Genomic DNA, 20,360 nt, shown 5'->3' with positions numbered 1-20,360 from the left:
TACCAGTTACCAAAACTATGTCATGAACAAAATGAGCTTTGCAGCATTCAAGGTTTTGACAACACATCTGTCCAATATTACTGTACAGGTATTTACTTCTCCTTATCCTTTCCAGTTAGGTCTGCCATGCCCTATATCAATCTCCTCCAATAAGCCCAATCACAACATTGTTTTGTAACCCAGTACCAAGAGGGGTGAAATAGCCACAGGGGTCACACAATTGTTGTCATTGCAAAAAGGTATCTGGCCTTGATTTTGTTGCTTGCTCCACCTTCATTCAGCACCCCCACTACAATCTGCAAGCATAACTGATTCTAATTTGGCATGTTCATAAGGGTGGGGTTATGCATTATGGTAGTGTACAGCAGAAATTGGCACAACTGCCACAAGCTTATTTCACTTAAGACCCTTTCAGGCAGCAGCAACCACTGTTTGATCCTCTCTGGCTGAGTGCACACCCAAGTCCTAAAGAAGAATTGGTCTCAGGGATGACCAGTTCCCGACCTACATGAACTTCAAAAAAAGCTAATTCCAAGGGCTGTGACACACTTTGGGATGTCCCAAAGAAGTGAAAGGTGCTATGCGAATGCAAATCTTTTTGTCACTGGATTGTGACCCGCAAAAATGCCAGTCAAAAGGAAAATGGTTTAAAAAAAAACACAAAGAGACAACTATAAGGTTTTCAAAACATTTTTATTTCTAGTTTATTTTGTTGGAAACTTGTCTAGTACAGGTCTGTTTGTGAAAATGTGCATTTCAGACCATGAACAGTGACATTTTGTAAAATATAAAAAGTACAAATTTGTAATTGAATGCTTTATATAGATTGTGACCATCTGAAAATATGTGAAACATTGATTTAAAAAAAAACAGACATCTTTGTCGGTACGTGAAACCCCTATTCAGCCTTTGGCCTTTCAGTACAGATTATCTTCTTTAATATAAAAATACAGTACACTGCCTTTTCGGTACGCAACCTTGTACAACCAACATCCGTTGTCTGTGCAGCATTGTGGTTATAAAATGGAAGGTTCAGAAGAACAGAGATGCCACATGCAGAAATGAGTTGAGGTAAGCAAATGTTCCTGAAATTCAGACAGTATACATCAGACCCTCTTGGATGCTGTAGCATTTTCATACAGAACCCCTTCAGATAAATGTACAACGCATTTCAGTTTTCAGTAAAACAGGACTATGAGGCAATATATGAAACAAAAACCCGGTGTAAAAAAAATCTGGTTAACTGTAGTTTGAGGTAATGTGAACAGGAACCTTTTTTTTTTGGAATAGAGCAGTAATCACATTAAGAACTGATCACATTAACGAAAAAAATCTACAAAAACTGATGTCAATATCATAATTTTCTATGAGAAAATTAAAACCTATAACATGGCAGTATATGGCATTGTAATAAAAACTGATCCATAAAATAGCAGCAAAACACAATGACAAAAAAGAAAAAAAAACTTTTTTAAAAAAAAGAGAAAAAGCAAAATGTTAATTTCAAACCAAGCTGGGAACTTTTCCATAGCAGCTCAAAAGGAGTGTCCACTCCATTTCTTACAATCAACACCGTAAACGGCAGTATCACACAAAACATCTCTCCATCACATTCTCCTCATACCGCAACTTCAAACTGAGTTTAGTTTCTCCTCCTCCCCTCTACTACTTTCTAGCATCAGTACATACCAAGATGTGCAAATTTTCTATCAATACCTAAAAGCTGGGGGGAAAAAACATTGGGACAACTATTTTTTTTTTCTTCTCCAAGAAGACAGATTCTACTAAAATTGAAACTATGGTGTTTCATGTTTGCGGTCGTGAAAGGGAAAGATCGATTATATAAATGGGGCCTGAACTTTAAAAAATATATATATACAGAAATGTTAATGAATCCAATCCAACAGCACTCGGAACATAGGGCATGTAATAGCAGCAGCTTTTTCAGGTTTCCTGCCTCATCCCACCCATCTGGAATTAGCCCTCTAGAAGCACCAATATTGCCTCATATGTCCATCAGACCATAGAACTTAATAGAGAAAAAAAACCTGGTATCAAGAGACTGTGGTCTGCATCTCCAGAAAAGGCAGCACAAGGTTTCCTTCCCAGCCGGTTTTAATCGTGAATACTCGAGAGCATCGAGTGCAGCACAGAGAAAAATAAAACAGAACTTGCGTCAGAAAATGTTAACCCTGCCCATGCCAAGTTTGACCAGAGTTGCAAATTACAGCTTTTTGGGCAGCGATAATTTCACTCCCCAATAGGAATTATATCACCAAAGTGTTGTCTGGGGTGGGGGGGGGGGGGGGGGGGGGGGTGGGGTGGGCGTCTATGCCAATATATCCTTTCAATCTCAAAAAAAAACTTTATGCCATTAAAAAGAAAAAAAAACACAAGCTGCTTTCAAAAGTTAATTATCCCCACTTGTGACAGTTAACCATAGCCCACTTCATCTGAGTTCACATGCTCCCTCTCACTCCTCGTGATCGTTGCTAGGTCACATATCTGGCCAGGAACAGAATTTTCCATCACGCACAGGTGCAGAAAACAAAATCTTACACAGAGATCAGTCAAAGCAGTAAATCCACTGATAGCGAATGCTCCCTCAATCATACAAAAATTCTTGTTCGGAGGGTCTTCGTTTGCTATTCTAAAGATACCTTACGGCACTCGAGTATCTTTTTCTTGAAAAAAAAACTTAATTTACTGCATGGAGAAAGAAGACATTTTTGTATAAGGACTAAGATCCTACAATCTGTGACACAAACATTTAAGTCTTGAACTCTGATGTATCTCTACTGGAAGCTTCTTCTACTTCAGACTTACAATAAATAGATCTACATTACCTTATAAATAAATTACATGAAGAATTTTCTTTAGTTGTGGATAATTATGCAAATAGTTTCCGGAACAATATGGTTACATTCTACGTGTGCTGATAAAACCTGAAGAATACATCTACACAGGCCCCATTTATAAATTAGTTGGCACATGAAAGTTTTCTAAACACTGTTCTTTCTATAAAAAAAAGTCAGTGATGCCAGCAGTTTTTGGAATGTAGTTATCATTCACTGGAATGTCACAATCCAAGTTCCATTTCCCTCTCAAACACCATAGTCAACATGACTTGCTTTGCAAACACAAGCATTTAATATTTCTAAACCATTCCATTTTTTATTTTTTTTAAAACTTCCACAAAAAGGATTTTTTAAAAAAATCTATTGACTGAAAGTGCTTTGAAATGGAATGGTTTGAGAAAAGAAAAACATAGGCCATGGATTAAACCTGTCACTGGTTGGCCAGAATGGGTCGACTCCAGCCAGCATTCTATTTACATAGGTCTCTTCTGTCGAAAATAAAAAGACATGAAGACTTTAAAAAAGGTATTATAGCATTAGTAAGTGTGTGTATAATTAGGTACTTAGCCACGAGTAGTAAAATGGACCTGCACGAGCAATAATAAGCTGGCACCCAGCAAGCCATATGCACAGGTAATCCACAGACTCCAAAGAATACATATAATAATGCTGATAACTAAGATACACTGATGGGTTACATCAACCATTTATAAGGTGAAGAGGATAAGCACTAAGGAATCAAATAAACATCTGGACAAACTGATTATAAAGTGACTAGACACATATGCAAGCAGGTATAGAAAGCCAAGATTGCAGTAAAAGCTATGCATTTTTTTCTTACATTTTTCCTCCTTTTTTTTAAATAGAAAAAAGATTAAATCATTACTACCTAAACCCTCTTCTACATTAAAAATGGTTCATTCACACTCAAAAATCATATCTATTACCTCCCCTAATGACATTTTCTATTGTCTATTATTATAAACTTAGAAGCATAAACACTTGATTTTTTTTTGAATATAAAAACACACTTTCATTTATGTCTCATATAATCTGCATGTATTTTGTAGCATAACACGTGTTTGGCTATGCAAATGCCTTCTCTTTTCTGCTTTTTAAAAACAATCAGTTTCGGACTATTTCATATTTAAATGCATGGTGAAGGGACATGAGCACTGAAAGCAAAAAAGGAAGCAGTTCCCTTCTTTTTATAAACGTGCTGGAGATATTGAAGGGGAGGTCATGATGTTTTTTTTTGATATATATATATTTATATATAGCGAGCATTTCCTTGCAAGTTGCCAGTGACCACTCTCGTCAATCATCATAGGTTCACATCTCGCACATCAGTTGGCGTGCAGGAGAGGTCCAGTTCATCCTCAACAGTCTTTGTTTCCGAGGATATGCTGTTGTGTTGTACCTGGCGCAGGCTTGTCTCAAGAAGTGATTCGATCTGTTCTTGACAGGACCGTAAACAATCCTGTGTAAAGACAACCAAACAAGCAGAAAAAATAATCAAAATATGTAGTGCCTTTAATGTTGTAAAACATCTCACAGCAATAACAAACAATACCGAGCCACATGATGAGATATTAGGGCAGATGACAGCTTGGTCAGTGATAGGGTTTAGGGAGTATCTTAAAAAGGAGGAAGAGGGGCTTTCGTAGGGAGTTCCAAGCCTTAGAACTAGGCAGCTGAAGGCACGGCCGCCAATGGTGCAGCGATGAAAATCGGGGATGTGCAAGAGGCCAAAATTGAAGAAGTGCAGAGATCTCAGAAGGTTGCAGGACTGGTTTCAAGACTACCCCCTTGCCGATTCATATTTCTACTTAGACTGTCAAGGTGGTACAATAGGACAATAAACAGCAGCAAGCCTCCAGATGCAGTTTCCAGAACAGCGGAAAAAGTATGAATGTGATTATATTTTTCTGCTGTATTTAACAACTTAGGATTGTGCCTGGTATATAGTCAGTCCCATTGGGCAGTGAACTGTCCAGATACCACACAAAACAATAATCATAGAACTGTTCGTGCCTGTGTATTTGGAAACTCATCAATCCATCTGGTTTAGCGCTTTTCTTTTAAAGGTTCATCGTGATGTGACCTTTCCCTCTCATTTTCTCCGACCTCTGGCATGTCAATCCTTGCAGTCAAAGCACTCTTCAAATGATAAATTAGTGCCTTCTGTTATGATCTGCATGACTGGAAACAAATGACATTTTTGGAAGAAAGGGCATCTATCTGCTGCCTCACCAGAGTGTCACTCTCTCTCCCGGTACACTTCAACTAAATGTGCTTAATGTGCTATTTTCTCTCCTTATTTCACCCCTGCCACAACCAGTGCAATTTTAGAATTTTGTAAAGTGCAAATTCAGGTCTGCAGTGAGTGGTCAAAATTTAAAAAAATTACAAACTACTGACTTTTCTGTGTGTATTTTTCATTAAAAATCCAAGCCTGATATTCTTGTTGGATAGAGACACTGTGCATAACATTGCCACAAGCTTTTACATCAGGAATATGCATGGGTCACATGGTAGCAATATTAATTTGATCAGTGTTCAGTGCAGTTCAGACCATGCTTGTTTCAGAGCATCAGTGTAGCCTACATCGTCAATCATACTGTGTTTGGGACAACAGGCCTAAAAGGACAGAGGTCGTCTCTCAGTTATTCCTTTAAACCTTTCCCAGGGCTTATTTAGTCAGAGTGACAAAAGAATGCCTGTCTATTAACTTCCTCACCATTTCCCAAATACCACTGATGGTATCTCTTGACGATTACACACAAAATGACCTCGAGTCCAACATCAAACACATCTGTGAAGCAGCAAATGGGAATACACCTAGGACCTAATGACATTTGGTATGTATAGCACTGATTTGTTCAAAACAACCTCAGATTTTATTTGAAAGGACAATGCACTTTTGGATACTGGCGAAAGAATGGTCAAAGAACTAAAAACAGCAGAAACTTGACAGAAACTACATTTGCTGCACGGAATAGGCAAAAGCCAGAAAAAGGAAAACACGAACAATGGCCTTTTATCTGCTTGCCTCACTCATTTAGTTATTATTTGCGAAGACTTGCACAACTCGAAGGCACTTTACAATGATTTCTGAAATACAGGCAAACATCAGCACAAAACCACAAATTGCCAACTACTTGACCGACGAGTTAATCAGTTTTAGGTGACATTGGTTGAGGGAAGAATGTTGGCTAGGAGGACATAAACGCTTTTTCATAAGTGTCATGGGATCTTTTAACATTGACCTGGAATCACTTGGAATGGGGAGACACGATGCTGGTTTAACAGGTCATCTGAAGAACAGTACTGGAGTGTCAGCCTAGAACATGTCCTGACGGCTGGACTTCAAGCTTCAATATTCTTCCTCAGAAGCAAACGTGTGTTATCAACTGAAGCGAGCTTACAAAGCTGCTGTATCTGTGCTACTCTTAACTCCCCCTTCTCAATGGTCAAAACCTTTATTTATGGTACAAATGTATGAGGAACTTCCCTAGATATAACAAAATGTAAATGGCACAATAGTGGCCAGATTATAGGAAACAATGCATTCCTTGAAAATAAGCATCTTCTATATAAGGCTATATTCCATTTTCTCTCCCTTGTTCTCTCTTTACCTGAAAGCACTGACTCATGCTAGCTTACAGTTCTCCAATGGTGCCAGCGGCTATCCAGAACTGCACTCAAGTAGACACTCCTTCACTTCTGAGATTGGACGATGAGCGATACTACCATTGGATCATTGCCAGACAGTCAAACTCAATCATGGCCTCACCCCACCTCTGCATATGCACACATACAGAGCACAGGTTACTGGATAACCCTGTGTGGCTCACCCTGCTGGGAAACACACCACAGCCTTCATTCAATGCGTTACTGCCTGTAGGAATTACACAGAATGTATGGCACAACTGGTCCATGCCAGCGTTTATGCTTCACACAAGTCTCCTCCAATCTTTCTTCATCCAAGCGCACAGACAATATCCTTCTCTTTCTTTCTCCCTCATGCATTTATCTAGCTTCCCCTTAAATTAATTTATGCTTTTTGCCTCAACTACTCCCTGTGGTAGTAAGTTCCACATTCTCATCACTTTCTAAAGAAGGAAGTTTCTCTTGAATTTCTTATTTGGATTTAATTACTATCCCGCTGCTTTTCTCGTTTCCCATAATCCAGCAGCACAAAGGCCAACTCCGCACTGACCAGGGAACAAACTCGGGATCATCTTACTGTATCCTGGTCAGTCACTCACTGCACATTATCAGCAATGGAACTTCTCTCCCCTTGTAGCTCAGGGGCATCAAAGGCACCTGTAAAGCCTCAGTGCCCCGTCAATTAAAATCAGCTAATTCAATGCAGACACAATGAATCAAGATCTAGGATCCCACATTAAATGTGCAGCTAAGTCAATACTCTGAGAAAGTCAGCACCACACCCACAGTACTTCATTTATCCACTGAGAGGACCATTTTAATTCTGTTCTCACATCCACTTGCATTAAAACTCAGAAGAAAATAGCAACATACATCACAGAATATTAACTGGCCATTTTTCTTGCACATGCATTGGATACCGAAAATGCAAGAACCTGATATTAAGAGATGAAACTTTTAAACTCTTGTTTGATGAATGTTACATAGAATTTAAAGCACAGAAACAGGCCATTCAGCCCAACTGGTCTGTGTCAGGATTTATGTTCCACACAAGCCTCTTTCCACCTGTCTTTATCTAAGTATCAGCACAATCTTAAGTGCTAGAACGTAGCAGCCATGATGTAAAGCTGAAAACTTGCAACCATTAAAGTGGTCAACTATTCTGAGGTAAATGCCCTGCAGTCTGAGCTATTCAGACCAGGAATGTCCCAGGGTTGTTCATTAATTTGGCTCCAGTTTGCTGATAAAGACATAGTGGCAGTATGGATATATGTGTGGTACCAGGGACACTGGACTGGAATGGGGGCACACAAAAATAAATCAGACTTGTACATAGCTCGAGTGCCCGGTAAAGACATGTTTAGCTAGGACAACCACTGCCCTCTTCCCCATCCACCCCCACAGTTTGCCAACAGCCGCAGACTATATTCACGTAGGAATGGAGTGGGCTGCACATGAATCCAAACTGTAGTAGGAGTCATGACTTCAGAAAGAGGAAATTGATCTAAAACCTTAAGTCTCCCACATTATCCAGATTTTGTTCGCAAACTCTCGACTGCTTGAAGTTTTCCACTTTCAGTGGATTTTCATCATATAAAAGGAGACAACAGCAGGAGAAGATTTCTGGGGGTACAGGGAGTGGTGAAAAAGGAAGGCCTGTTAGACTGCACCAATTCCCTGGCAACTAGCCAGATAAGCCTGGTGCGGTTCTGGCTGCTGGGAGACACCATCGCATTCGCTGAACATCTCATCACTGGAGGTTCAGATTGGGATCAGAGCAGAGCTGGACTTATTCCACTTGCTACTGTCTCCATTACACAGCTAAATGTTGGTGCTCAGTGCCACCATTCATTTCTTGGGACATTTTGGCACTTTTGCATCCATTTAAAAAGAGCTTTTCTCCCCCCTCCCTTAAATGCGAATAATGAGCTGCATCTCCAATACAAGGACTCAACTAGAACACCCATTCTGCACGTCAGAGACAGGTCTCTGTGATCTTTCACTTAAAATAAATCTGCTTTCTCTCCTGTTATGCACTGTTCTTTAAACAAAAACTCATGTGTTTCTTGGAATGGGTGGGGGGTGTGTGGGGGGGGGGGGTGCAGTGTCCCAAATGAAGGGTCATATGTTTGCTTTTTAGTGTTTTCACATCTAGGATCTTCCCAGAATAACAGATGCCTAATCTGAGGTGTGTGGGCAGGCAAAAGATTAAGCTAAAGACAATTAGGGCGTTGGAAACTTGATCAGACCTAACAAATTCATGGTGCTAACACAAAGGGGTAAGACCTTTTTGAAAAGTACAAGACTGCCCAAGGCTCACAATTATGCTTAATTTGGGTTCCAATTACCAGTGATCAAAGTGAAAATAGGAAATTAGACCCAATGCTAAGATGACGGAGCCAGAACCAAGGTACTCTATACACTCAGGTGACATTATTTCCTTTCACGTTAGGTGTGTACGTGCACCTATAAAAGCACATCCTACTGTTATAAGCAATAGGAAGTCAAGATAATCTCTCTTCCATGCTATTTGTCAGTTTCCAATCAAATCTGCATTCCGAGATTAAACCATTAAGACTATTATGAATGTACAGTCCAATTCAAATTATTTCAATTTTTTGGCACTCAATTCAGATGTTCTTAATTACAATTCCATTTACTGGACAACTAAGAGAAACAAGAGAGAACAACCCCAGGGTAATTTCAACCTAACCTGCCTGGTGGGGAAACCAACAGGGTTAGATGGGTCGTCTGTTTTATATTTTGCCAATGTTACTCTCATTAAGGTATTTACATCAAGCAAAAATCAGGCGGGGTGTAAAGGGGAGGGGTCCAATCCCGTTAGTTTCCTGCTGAGTGCTTAAGCTAAAATTACCTACCTACTCCACCCCTGTATCTTGTGAAATGATTAACTGAACAGCAGCATCAGGATTACTATTAATATCTCTGGTCTAAATCCTACATCATCTGCCAAGTGCATCACGGGTCCCAGACAGAAATTGAGTGAAACAGGATTCCTACGATTAATGAACAATGTGAAGAAAGTAGTCAAGCCACCTCCTCTGCCAACCACTGGGCTACATTGTTCTTAGCCCAACCAATAGCACCGCAAGCAGAACAAAGCAAACATGAACAATGGTTAGAAATATCTTGCTTTTTCTACCTTCCGCTGGCATAGATTTAATGGGGCTAAATCTTGGGAAGAGGCATGGGAAAATGTAGCTCTAGACTTAATTATTAGTTCAGTACATTATGTAAATCAGTCTTATTTATCGTCTCACATGTACACTCTGAAGAATCAATTACATCCTTTTTTTGTTTACCGTTCTCGAACATTGTGCTTTCTATCAACATTGTAAAGACAATCTTTGCTTTTAGGTCCATATTGTTGGTCCTTGTCAAGTACTGCTAAAGTTAATTCCGACGCAGAACTCTTGACCTAACACAATGTTTGGTTGCTGCATTGTTATGGACAAACAAAAGCACATCTCTGCATCCGAGATCACACATCACAGTGCCACACATTTGCATTTAGCCCCCACTTGTTTAAAAAAAAGCCTTCTTCCTCAGCCAATTGATCCCTGACTGCTTTATTGCCTGATTCCTAGTGAGGCACATCTGCCTGGCTGGACAGCCAGGCAGAAGAAAGCTGCAGCGTAAATCAGTCAAATATCTGTTTTAACAATGAGAGAATGTCACCATTAGGCTGCTCAGCCAATGACTTTCGCAGCATAGGTGTAAGGTGTAATAAAATTGGACTCAGATCATTAGGAAACCTTGAATAAAAGACGCTGGCTCCACTTGACATTAAGAGGTGTCAAGTTACAGGCCACACATAAAGGTCAGAGACACCATGAGGCCCATTTATCACATTTCTTATGAGCCATTTCCTTTTAAGCTTAACCCTCTGCCTGTCTCTACTGATACACTATTAATTGCTGAATGGCCACTAAAGAGTCACACATCACAAAGCTATTGTTCTATTGAGTGCAGAAGAGTTACAAGTACATAACATGGCTATTATTGCTAAGCCATTCAAATCCTTTTCATTCTGGGCCTCCCTATCAGGGCATTTCACACCCACTAAGCTTTATTAATTTTTGACTGAAATGCTTTAATCAGTAACACCAGTATTGCAGTATATAAGTATACTTTTATGATTCTGCAGTACCTCATTGCTGCCGTGACAAAATCTAATTACATATTAAACGCTGTTATTCATCGAACTCAAGTCTTATGGACTCCCTGTTGCATGGAGCCACACAGACCAAGAAGGTTTAATATTTGATTCCCTCGTCGGTTCGAAAGGCATTGATAAGGAAGAAGTAAGGTTGCCACAATGGACCTCAGTACCCCAGTCTAGCCGGGGCAAGTGCAGGCAGCACTCTTGCTCCTGTTCCCTTAGCAGTGGCAATTAGGTGGTCTTTGGGTGATGACTGAATCCACCTTTCCTGTGAAAAAGTGCTCCCTAATATGGTTGAATAGATTGCCAACATTCAGTTATCTAGGCCACTTGGGCAAGGCGCCGAACAACAGCTGTGGAACTGTATCCTGCAACAGTTTTACAGAGTGATGGGAAGAAATGTGTTTAATCTTTATTAGACACAATTAACACACTTCCATGTATTTCAATAAAGGAGAATGTGAAACAGCTTCTAACGATGATTACATGCCACCGGAAAGCATTTGCCTGGTAGTTGTTAAGAGAACAGCAAAACCAAAGTGCCTCGAATTAGTCGAGCACAAACACAAACAAGCAGGAAAAATGTCTGATCACTAAAGCACTAATATGTGGCAGGAACATAATGGTGCCTGGGGATTGGGGGGCAGGGGATGGAGGGCAGAGAATGGAAGTTACTGCAATGAAGGTGCAAACTCTCAGCATGGAAGGAGGCCTTTCAGCCCATCATGCAAGTATCAGCTCTTTGGAAGAGCTATGCAATTAGTTCTACTCCCCTGCTTTCCCCATATTCCTGCACCTTTTTCCCCTTCAATTATTTATCCAATTCCCTTTGAAAGTTCTTATTGATTTTACTCTTCCATATTTTTGTTTTTTTAGTCACAGAAAAAGCACATTCCTCATTTTGAAAAATGGAACACTTACCGGGTCACACTTGATGATTTGTGATAGGCAGTCTGTGAGGTACTGATAGGAAAGGAAACTGTTTCTATTGCCCAGGTGGAGGCCATGAATTGCTGCAGCCATACTGCCAGCGGCGACCATGGAGGGTGGATATGATATAAATTTCACATCTGCAAGAGAGAAAACCAGTGAGATGTTTACATTAGCACTTTTGAGAAAGGAGCAGCAAAAGGTGACCAACTCTTATCACTTTTGTTTTATTTGTTGCAATGCATTGGCTGCCTCCCGTCGCGGCGACTGAAGATGTGGCAGAACTGAGAGACAGAGGCCTCCAGCACTTGGCAGGCACTCAGCGGCCTTCTGATCTGACACCACGCTGACAGCCGGCCGAGCCCCATGCCAGACTGCATTGCTGTAGGTCCACTCCCATGGGTCTTTTGTGAGCTGTGCTATTGCGACTCAGAGCCCTGCCATCTGTGGGGGGAGGCGGGGGGGGGGGGGGGGGAAGGGAGGGAAAATGGGGAAGTGTGTAGGGCACGGGAGGTGGCCTCCAGAGCGAGCCTTGGTACTGGTGCCCCACTTTGGCCAACATTTATGGAGGCAGAATAGTGACACTGAAGCCTAAAAGACACATTTCTGTGTCCACTTTTATGCTCATGACTGCTCCATACAAACAGCATGGTCTGCCCTTTTGTCACGCACAACAAGGAATTATTTGTACCGGAGACGGCTAATTTCAGCATATTAATGAGGGGTGCCTTTGCCTTGTAATTGGGTGTCCCAGAGTGAAGAGTGTGGCATCATTGTTGACCTCCCATTGCCTCATCTTGCGCTATTGAGAGCACAGGAACAGGGTTCCGCACGACAAGATGAATTGGACCTGACATGCCAACAAAAGGAGGGGGGTGGGGGTCTGGGGAGGAGGCCATCCCCCCCACCCCCCACTAATTCAAGCACACATCCCTCCTAGCCTATCTTGAGACTTCATCCGAAAGGAATAAACAACTTCAGTGTTGTAAGAAGAAAGCCAAGCCACCCGGGAGGAAGACAAAAGAGGCGAAAGCTTCTAAGACGCTTTCTTAAAAACAAGAGGGAGAAAAAAAAACAACCAGGATGAGGCACTCCTTCAATTCTACATGAAGCAGTACCATCAAAACCCAGAGCTGGGGGACATGAATGAAAACCTTTCATTGAGGCAAATCAAAACTGCTCAGGGAATTCATTTGCTCAAATATGACAGGTCCCGACGAGTCGCATTCTTGAAGCGGTACAGAAATTGAGAGAACAGTGGAGGTGCAGTTGTTTCAAGTTTGTGTCATTAATATCAAGTAGCCAAATTTTAAACTATATAATTATTAGAAATATGCAATTAAAAACCTGCACTGGCCTGGTGGCAAATTCTTCATCTAGGTGCTCAGGCTATCAGAAATGCCATTCTAACTTTTGGTAACTTGAACATTTCTTAAGAGTTATCCCAGCATCCTTGTCCCTGCCATGCTATTCATTACTGGCAATTATGTGTTAACTTCAAACAACACTAGTAATTTTTTTGACCTACCGCAGCACAAAAGAAGGTCTTTAGCAAAATCCAGCTCTATTAAACAGACAATTCAGAGGCAGCATAAAAGGAATTCTGCTCAACATCACCTTGAATGTAATCCCTTCCATTAAAAGTCTTTTAAATCATCCCTTCCCCCCTCCTCCCCAATCTTTGTTCAATCTTTTGTAAAGGATAATTACTTCAGTGCTCCATTTATGCGCTCCATCAATTGCTGAGGGGCAAATGTTGTGTTTCAGGCTTTAGGCTTGCCTGTTTCCACCCGCTGCTAGCACCCCCCCACCCCCCCCCCCACACTGCCCCCTCCCCCCACCCCCAAATAAGTAGTAACTGGAGCCATCGATCAAAGTACTGGAATGTCAGCAATGCTCAACCTTTGAACTGTCCTGATTTGTTCGTGCATTGTAACTGCCAGCACAGCAAAGCACGGTTCACCCTGGTACAAAAACAAAAAAGTTTTGCCATCCTCAAAGTAAATGGAAGGGCCAAGAGTTTGCTGAGATGCATGAGTAAAGGCAACAAACTCTCAAACCACTTTCCTTTCATTTTATGCACTAGCTTCAATGGCTCTTTGACCACACCACACTCATCTATCTCTGTGCTTTCCATAAACTTCCTCAAGTCAGATTTCTAAACCGTAACTTGTTCTCTAAACACAAAAAAAGTTTAGATGCTGCAATCTTTGCAAACTGCTGGTTTGCACAGTAACAATCAGCTATTTCCTTTGGTCCTGACTGAAACTTTGTTAATCTGCAAAAGACGTAAATAAGAGAATCTTGATTAAAAACAGACTTCGTCAACCCTTTTTAAAAAAAGCCTCTGACAATTCACTGCTGTGTGAATGTAACTGGTACATTTTTTAAAAATAGTTTTTAATTATGGCTTTAAGGGAATTAATTAGCTATCTAGTGATGCTCTAACCTAAGTGAAACCTTCTTGCATCTAAATTACCAAACATCAACAACTCACATCAGGCAACTTCAATTCGATTAAGCGTTTCGTTTTCAAAATATGCTTTAATATCTCAATAGTAAGTATATCTTGATTTGCCTTTACCAGTCCTCACACACACGCATACACCCCAGCTGTGCCCAGTCCTCAACGCCAGACTGAATGGCAATTCTGCGGCAAAGTTTCAGCACACAAAAACAAGCCAACACGCGCCAGCTGACAACTGCAACTAAGAATCCAACTGCTTTGCAGTTATATTGCCAGTTACGGGCTAGGCGTGGATTCCTCAATCTGCTTTCTTCACATTTAGTGACGTGGATACAAAAATGAGATCATGGAAGAGAACTGGATTGATGAAAGGCAGACGCAATCCAAAAATCTAAAGTTTGCACCTAGTCTCTACTTGCATTTATGGGAGTCCTCCCCTAGAGGGCAAGCTTGCTAGCATCAAGCGAGTGACCTATTGTGTGGCCTGGGTGGGAAGACACATGGAGAACACAACAATTAGAGGTTTTCTCGACGTTCCATGTGTTTATCCAGTCACTATATTGGGCATAAAGGCCAGTAAGGTTCCAGATTTAATCCCAGCATGAGATTCAGATACTCTCAAGCAGCGTACTAGAAACAACTTCAAATCGTCTAACTTAAGACAGGCAAGCAGGCTGTAATAAATCATTTTTTGTTTTAAATGGCCAGTGTTGTTGCTCCTGATTACTTTCCAGTGACTTCTGCTGCAAATATGCCTGGGTAGGTTTCAGAAAAGGGCAGCATCTGGCTTAGCACTGATGCCTCTAAGAGTGAATGATTGCTCTCCCAAAATTTGTGATCAAAACTCACACCATTAAAAATGAAAGAGAACGCAGGATACCTGTGGACCTGTACTCCAAGAAGCCCAAGCCTTCAGGAGCAGGGGCGGAAATATTAGTGTAAAACAGGACTGAGTTATTCCAGCACTGTTTTAGCCACCTGGCAGTTAAGACTAAGGAGCAGCATCATGACTGTACCTGGTTCCAACCAAGCACAGCATGCAAGCTTGTATTAGTGGAGAGGAAAATGGAAATGGAGTTCAGATGCAGGTTTTAAAAAAAAATTTAGATGATTTAATGGGTGACTCAAACAGTCAAATATATATAATCTAATTTAAAGGGGAGCTTAAGCACAAGGGAGAAAGGATTAGATAGAAAGTTATGCTGATAGGATTAGACAGAGGAGTGGGAGGAGGCTCATGTGCAGCACAATACTAGCAGAGGTCAGCTGGTCCGAATGGCTGTAGATCCTATGTAATATTCTCTACTACATTTACAGGAAGTTTGATTTTAGTTTAGTTTAGAGATACAGCACTGAAACAGGCCCTTCGGCCCACCGAGTCTGTGCCGACCATCAACCACCCATTTATACTAATCCTACACTAATCCCATATTCCTACCACATCCCCACCTGTCCCTATATTTCCCTACCACCTATCTATACTAGGGGCAATTGCTAATGGCCAATTTACCTATCAACCTGCAAGTCTTTGGCATGTGGGAGGAAACCGGAGCACCCGGAGGAAACCCACGCAGACACAGGGAGAACTTGCAAACTCCACACAGGCAGTACCCAGAATTGAACCCGGGTCGCTGGAGTTGTGAGGCTGCGGTGCTAACCACTGCGCCACCCTCACAATTCTGCCTGAATTCTGATAAAACCTTTACATTATAGATTCTACGCACTAGCTTCTGATCACTAGTAGATCACTAGAGTGCTGGTAACATCAGTAGTTCCTGAGGACCACGTTTGGAAAATAGTTAACAGTGAAGAACTGGAGACAAAACTCACTTCATTCAGCCTGTGCTTAAAAAAAACAGCGCAACACCCAACATATTCTTGACTTGTTTGCAATATTGTAAAGATAAAACTACCCTGTCAGCTGTACCTGCAGTGTACTTGTACAGCAAAAAACTACTAAAACAATAAGTATTAAAAGTCACATTCATTTGGATGCCAACTGCTTCACAATCCACTGTGTTGGCTACAAGTTATTGCCTTGGATTTCCTGTACACATGATCCATTTAATCAGTGATGGGAATCTCTCCATTCTTATTATTTTGCCCACAAACCTTACTCTTTTTGCGTTATGTAAATCTTTTTGCGTTATGTAAATTGGCCTTTAGCTGATCATTTACCTTAATACAAAAGAAATTCTGACTCGAAGTGCTCCATTGACATGTGTAGCTCCTAATTATTAGGCATATGATTTGATAAATAACCACCCACCCCCTGCCCCCATGTGACATGCCTGATTGAGCAGAGACTCCGTACCTGTAGCACAGAGAGCCACAAATGTCTGGGCATGTTTGCGGATCATCTGCATGCTGTCCTTGGGGATGGGTAGCTTGCTGAGGAAGTGTTCAATGAAATCGTGGGGGGTCACAGAGGCTAGATCCCACCTCAGTTTGTTGAGAACAAGCAGCTCCATTTGCTGAAAGAGAAACAGAGACATGTGGGCTGTGTTGGGTCCTGTAGTTGAGACTGATATATTGTAGTTTACACAAATGACAAAAGTGGGCTTGGGAGTGTTTCGACTGAGGATAGACCCATTTTAAGCTCTGTTAGTAAATCTAGTAAAACAGCAAAAAATATGTTTTTAAACATAAATATCTTAATATATTCCAGCACTGTACAATATCCACTCCAAATTGAAGAAGCTAGCTATAATTCATTGACTTTCATTTTTGATATATGTTTTAAATTGTACCATGAGCTTCAAACAAACGTTTAGTGTCCAACTGTGTCTTGTGGAAATAAATTTTTTTTAAAAAACAAAATCTGCTCTTCATTTGCCATCTAATTGACAAGGCAGCGCGCTGTATTAATAGGTCGGGTTTCGAGCGGAAACTGCAGCATCCGAGAGAGGAGAGTTGAGTATTGGCGTTTATGGCAACAGAGGGCGCCAGTGACTCGCATATGTGATCGAGCCGACTTGGAAATGAAACAAGACATCGGGATAATGTCAAATGCTGAAATAGGTGCATTTGAGGTCCTAGTTTTCAAACTGCACGTTTCCATTATAAAGCCCCAGAATCATCCAGTGTTCAATTTTGCAAAATGTTTGACACCGAGAACTATTAAATGTCCCCAATCCCTATTCTAAAAAAAAACCCCCAATGACAATGTTAAATATTAATGATTATTTTCGATTTTTGTATTTCGGCTATTCGACTTTGGAGACTGGAAACACTTTGGAGTTCGGACCGTGTGCAAAGATAAATAAAATAATGGGTCCCACCGATAGTCATCTTTGTGGGGCTTATTAATGGGATCGGACGCTGGGAAGTGCAATCTTACGGGGGGGAGGGGAAATCTTATTATTCAGATAAAACTTACTGGCCACCTATATTAAAAGTGGCTGAGGGGACAAACAGGGCAGCAGCAACCTTAAAGAGGTGGGGGCTAAAAAATGTTCTGCAACTTCCCAAAATGTCCATATGCCGGGTCTGGGCCGCGAATTCCCTTGTATTTTGCACATTGCTGGACTAGATAGTGTTGTAATGGTTTGCAGGAGGAAAGGAATTGCTGATGATTAATAAAGCGGGTGGGAGGGGGCATCTTCAGATGGAAGTGTGGAGCGAGTTATTTTAGGGCAAGAATGACTAGAGACCAAACGATGGGGAGATTCGTCATTTACCAGTAACTCCTGGGGTTGGATGGAGTTGTCGGTATAAATGCAGAGTTTTTCCGCTGTTAATGGAATTGTCTCCTTCATTTTCGATGCCAGAAACATGCAAGTTGCTCCCAGTAGTTGCAAGTGGGTCTTCTTGGTCAGTTCAATCGACAGATATCGGTCCAAATAATTCATGGCGATCGGAAATACCTCTTCCTCGCATTTCTGTTCCTCACAGACCTAGGGAGGAAAGAGCAAGTGGGAGAACAGCACAGATTAGCTCACTAAAAGATTCCTTGAACGCAAACTCTTGGGGCTAAACTTGAGGGGCACGGGGCGCTGATCCCCTCATTCTCACCCATTTTTCGGACCGAGCTACTGTCATCCGGCACACTCCCAACATCTCTCTCCCTGTCTGTCGCTCTCCCCTCTCTCTCTCCCCATTTACAGTCGGGCTGAGAATTTTCACTTCGTCATCTTTTCAAAAAATATTTAAAAATATTTAAAAATTAGCCTGGCCGATCGAAATGAGATGAAAATCTTCCGCAAGCGCTGCTTTTTCGAATTCCGTGCCACACTGGGCATTTCGGGCCGGCGAACCCTTCCAAAAGAACTAAATTTCAGTGCCCCGGGGGGAAGGGGGAGGTGTTGTCGGAACGCGGAGCAAGTTTCTAGTGAAAATGCGCCGACATCACAGGAAGCCTTGCCCTGTGCAATTTCAAAAAATGATTAAAAATAGAGGGCGGGCACAAAAATGGGCAAAAATTGCACGAAAATATGCAACACCTTTTCAACCTTGCGCCTGGCCACTTTTCCTGCCCACTGACCCCACTAATCCCTCTCAATTTGAATTCTTTCGGGGATGTGAAGTTCCTGGGAAGTTCTGGACAGGCTGGAACGTGGGTGCCCCCTTCGCCCTCCACAAAGACTCGGCTCAATTTCCTTCAGTTACACGGCGAAATACCTCGAAATTGACGAGCAAGTCCCCCACCCCGGGCGCTGCCAAGTCTCCCAGAAAGGCAAAAGCCCCTAGAATTTCACTGACTTTGTTTGAACTCCAAGTTATGAAGGGGTTTTAGCGCAATACGGAACAAAGATGGCGTATAATACTGGCACGCATTGAACTGCATACGTGTACAACATTATTTAGGGTTTTAAAATTAATTTCTGAGCCCCAGAAACAGGGGCAAACTTTGCAAAAAAAAAACGGGGCAAGCGTTCGCATTCAGATCAACCTTCCAAGCTGGCCTTAGATATGCAGCCTTAACAAGATAAGGGTATTGCCAAAGTGCGAGCAGAAGGCAATAGCGGGGGCGGGAGGAGGGGGGGGGGGGGGGGGGGGGAGAGATGTGCACAGGGGGCAAAGGAACCTACATTGAAAAATATTTCCAAATGCAATAACATTAGGGGGAAAAAAGCCCCGAAACGGGAGAATCTCGCAGGGGTCGGTGTGACAGTTTACTGTCAGGTTGCAGACTGCCTGGACTAGACCAGAAGAAAGTAGCTTAAAGAAAAACCTCTGGCAGATCCGGGAAGAGGGGTGGCTCCGATTTAAGTTCTGCAAAGTGCAAAATGTGAACGGCCTGCATATATTTAGATTTATATATAAGATTCCCTGCACAAACCTCCAGCATCCAAGTCGCAACAATCTTCCTCATGGAAGGCACAATTTCTTTTTGAACGCACTTGAAGTAGCTGAGAGAGGGCAGACAGCGTTCCTCGGCTCTGAGCATGGTCTGCAAGACGCGATCATTCATTAAACTGGAGTCCGTGTAGGCTCTTCTGATGGTCTCCCCTTCGCAGCATAGTAGCTGATGTTCCATTGCTAGGGCTTTTCTCTCTCTCTCTCTCTCTCCCCTTATTGCATTGACTAAAACGGGGGATGCTACTGCCTCTGGAGGCTATAGTTCAGGGAAAAAACTTAACTATAACTTGCCCGCAAGTGACGCAATAGCCTTTTAGTTGTTGTTATGCAGAGCAGCTGGAACTGCAAGATCAAAGAAGGAATAGAGAGGCCAGCACAGGGGCAGAGCCTATAAAGCCGCCCCATTTGCAGGAAAGGGGGCAGGATTTATCAATGTAAATTCAAATTCGGCCTTATTCACTGCGGCGATTCGGTGCAACGGGCTTATTCTGAAACCTTTTTGCAGGATTTGAACCATATATATATATATATATATATACAGCACTTTAAAAGAATTTTAAGGAAGAAATTCATATTGTAATACAGTGGGAACTTGGAGTCAGCTGTCAATCAACCCACGATTGATTGACAGTTCAGCGGTAACTCAGTGGTATAAGTTAGAAAGTGGAAGCATTTAGTACAATGGGAATAAGAGTTAATTTAATATAGATTTATTGCATATAAAACCTCTGGGTCTGTGCAATGCACCCGCGCGCACACACATATTTGGGCATGAAACGATTACTGAGCTGCATGCATTTTTATTACAGATTGTGATTTTAAGTTTCCCAAAGGTTGAAATGATCGACACAATGCATTTATTAATGTGTTTTCTGCTTTGTTTTCTGCTTGTGAGCCGCCTCGCTTTTCCAGGGGTCATCCCAGTTTATCCTGGGCTTTCTGAAACATT

At 41.7% G+C, this 20,360-nt stretch overlaps 1 protein-coding gene across 1 annotated transcript; it reads right to left on the bottom strand.

Moving 5' to 3' along the window:
- Nucleotides 1-802: 802 nt before the first annotated feature.
- Nucleotides 803-19,754, bottom strand: ccnd1 (cyclin D1). Its single transcript, XM_068046537.1, has 5 exons — nucleotides 19,392-19,754; nucleotides 17,791-18,006; nucleotides 16,425-16,584; nucleotides 11,635-11,783; nucleotides 803-4,338 (listed from the first exon to the last, which is right to left on the bottom strand). The coding sequence occupies exons 1-5, from the start codon at nucleotides 19,587-19,589 to the stop codon at nucleotides 4,183-4,185; spliced, it is 879 nt and encodes a 292-aa protein (XP_067902638.1). The 5' UTR covers nucleotides 19,590-19,754; the 3' UTR covers nucleotides 803-4,182.
- Between the last annotated feature and the right edge of the window lie 606 nt (nucleotides 19,755-20,360).

The sequence above is a fragment of the Heterodontus francisci genome, chromosome 14 (genome assembly GCF_036365525.1).
Source record: "Heterodontus francisci isolate sHetFra1 chromosome 14, sHetFra1.hap1, whole genome shotgun sequence".
NCBI lineage: Eukaryota > Metazoa > Chordata > Chondrichthyes > Heterodontiformes > Heterodontidae > Heterodontus > Heterodontus francisci.
Note: the sequence above shows the minus strand (reverse complement) of the source record. Positions and strands in the feature narration are given on the sequence as shown.

Excerpts from the sequence above, each read along its gene's own strand:
- ccnd1 (XM_068046537.1), bottom strand. The coding sequence starts at position 19,589 with ATGGAACATCAGCTACTATGCTGCGAAGGGGAGACCATCAGAAGAGCC. Across the intron at positions 18,007-19,391 it reads TTGCGACTTGGATGCTGGAG|GTCTGTGAGGAACAGAAATG; the intron begins GTTTGTGCAGGG and ends TTTCCTCCCTAG. Across the intron at positions 16,585-17,790 it reads TCCAACCCCAGGAGTTACTG|CAAATGGAGCTGCTTGTTCT; the intron begins GTAAATGACGAA and ends TTTCTCTTTCAG.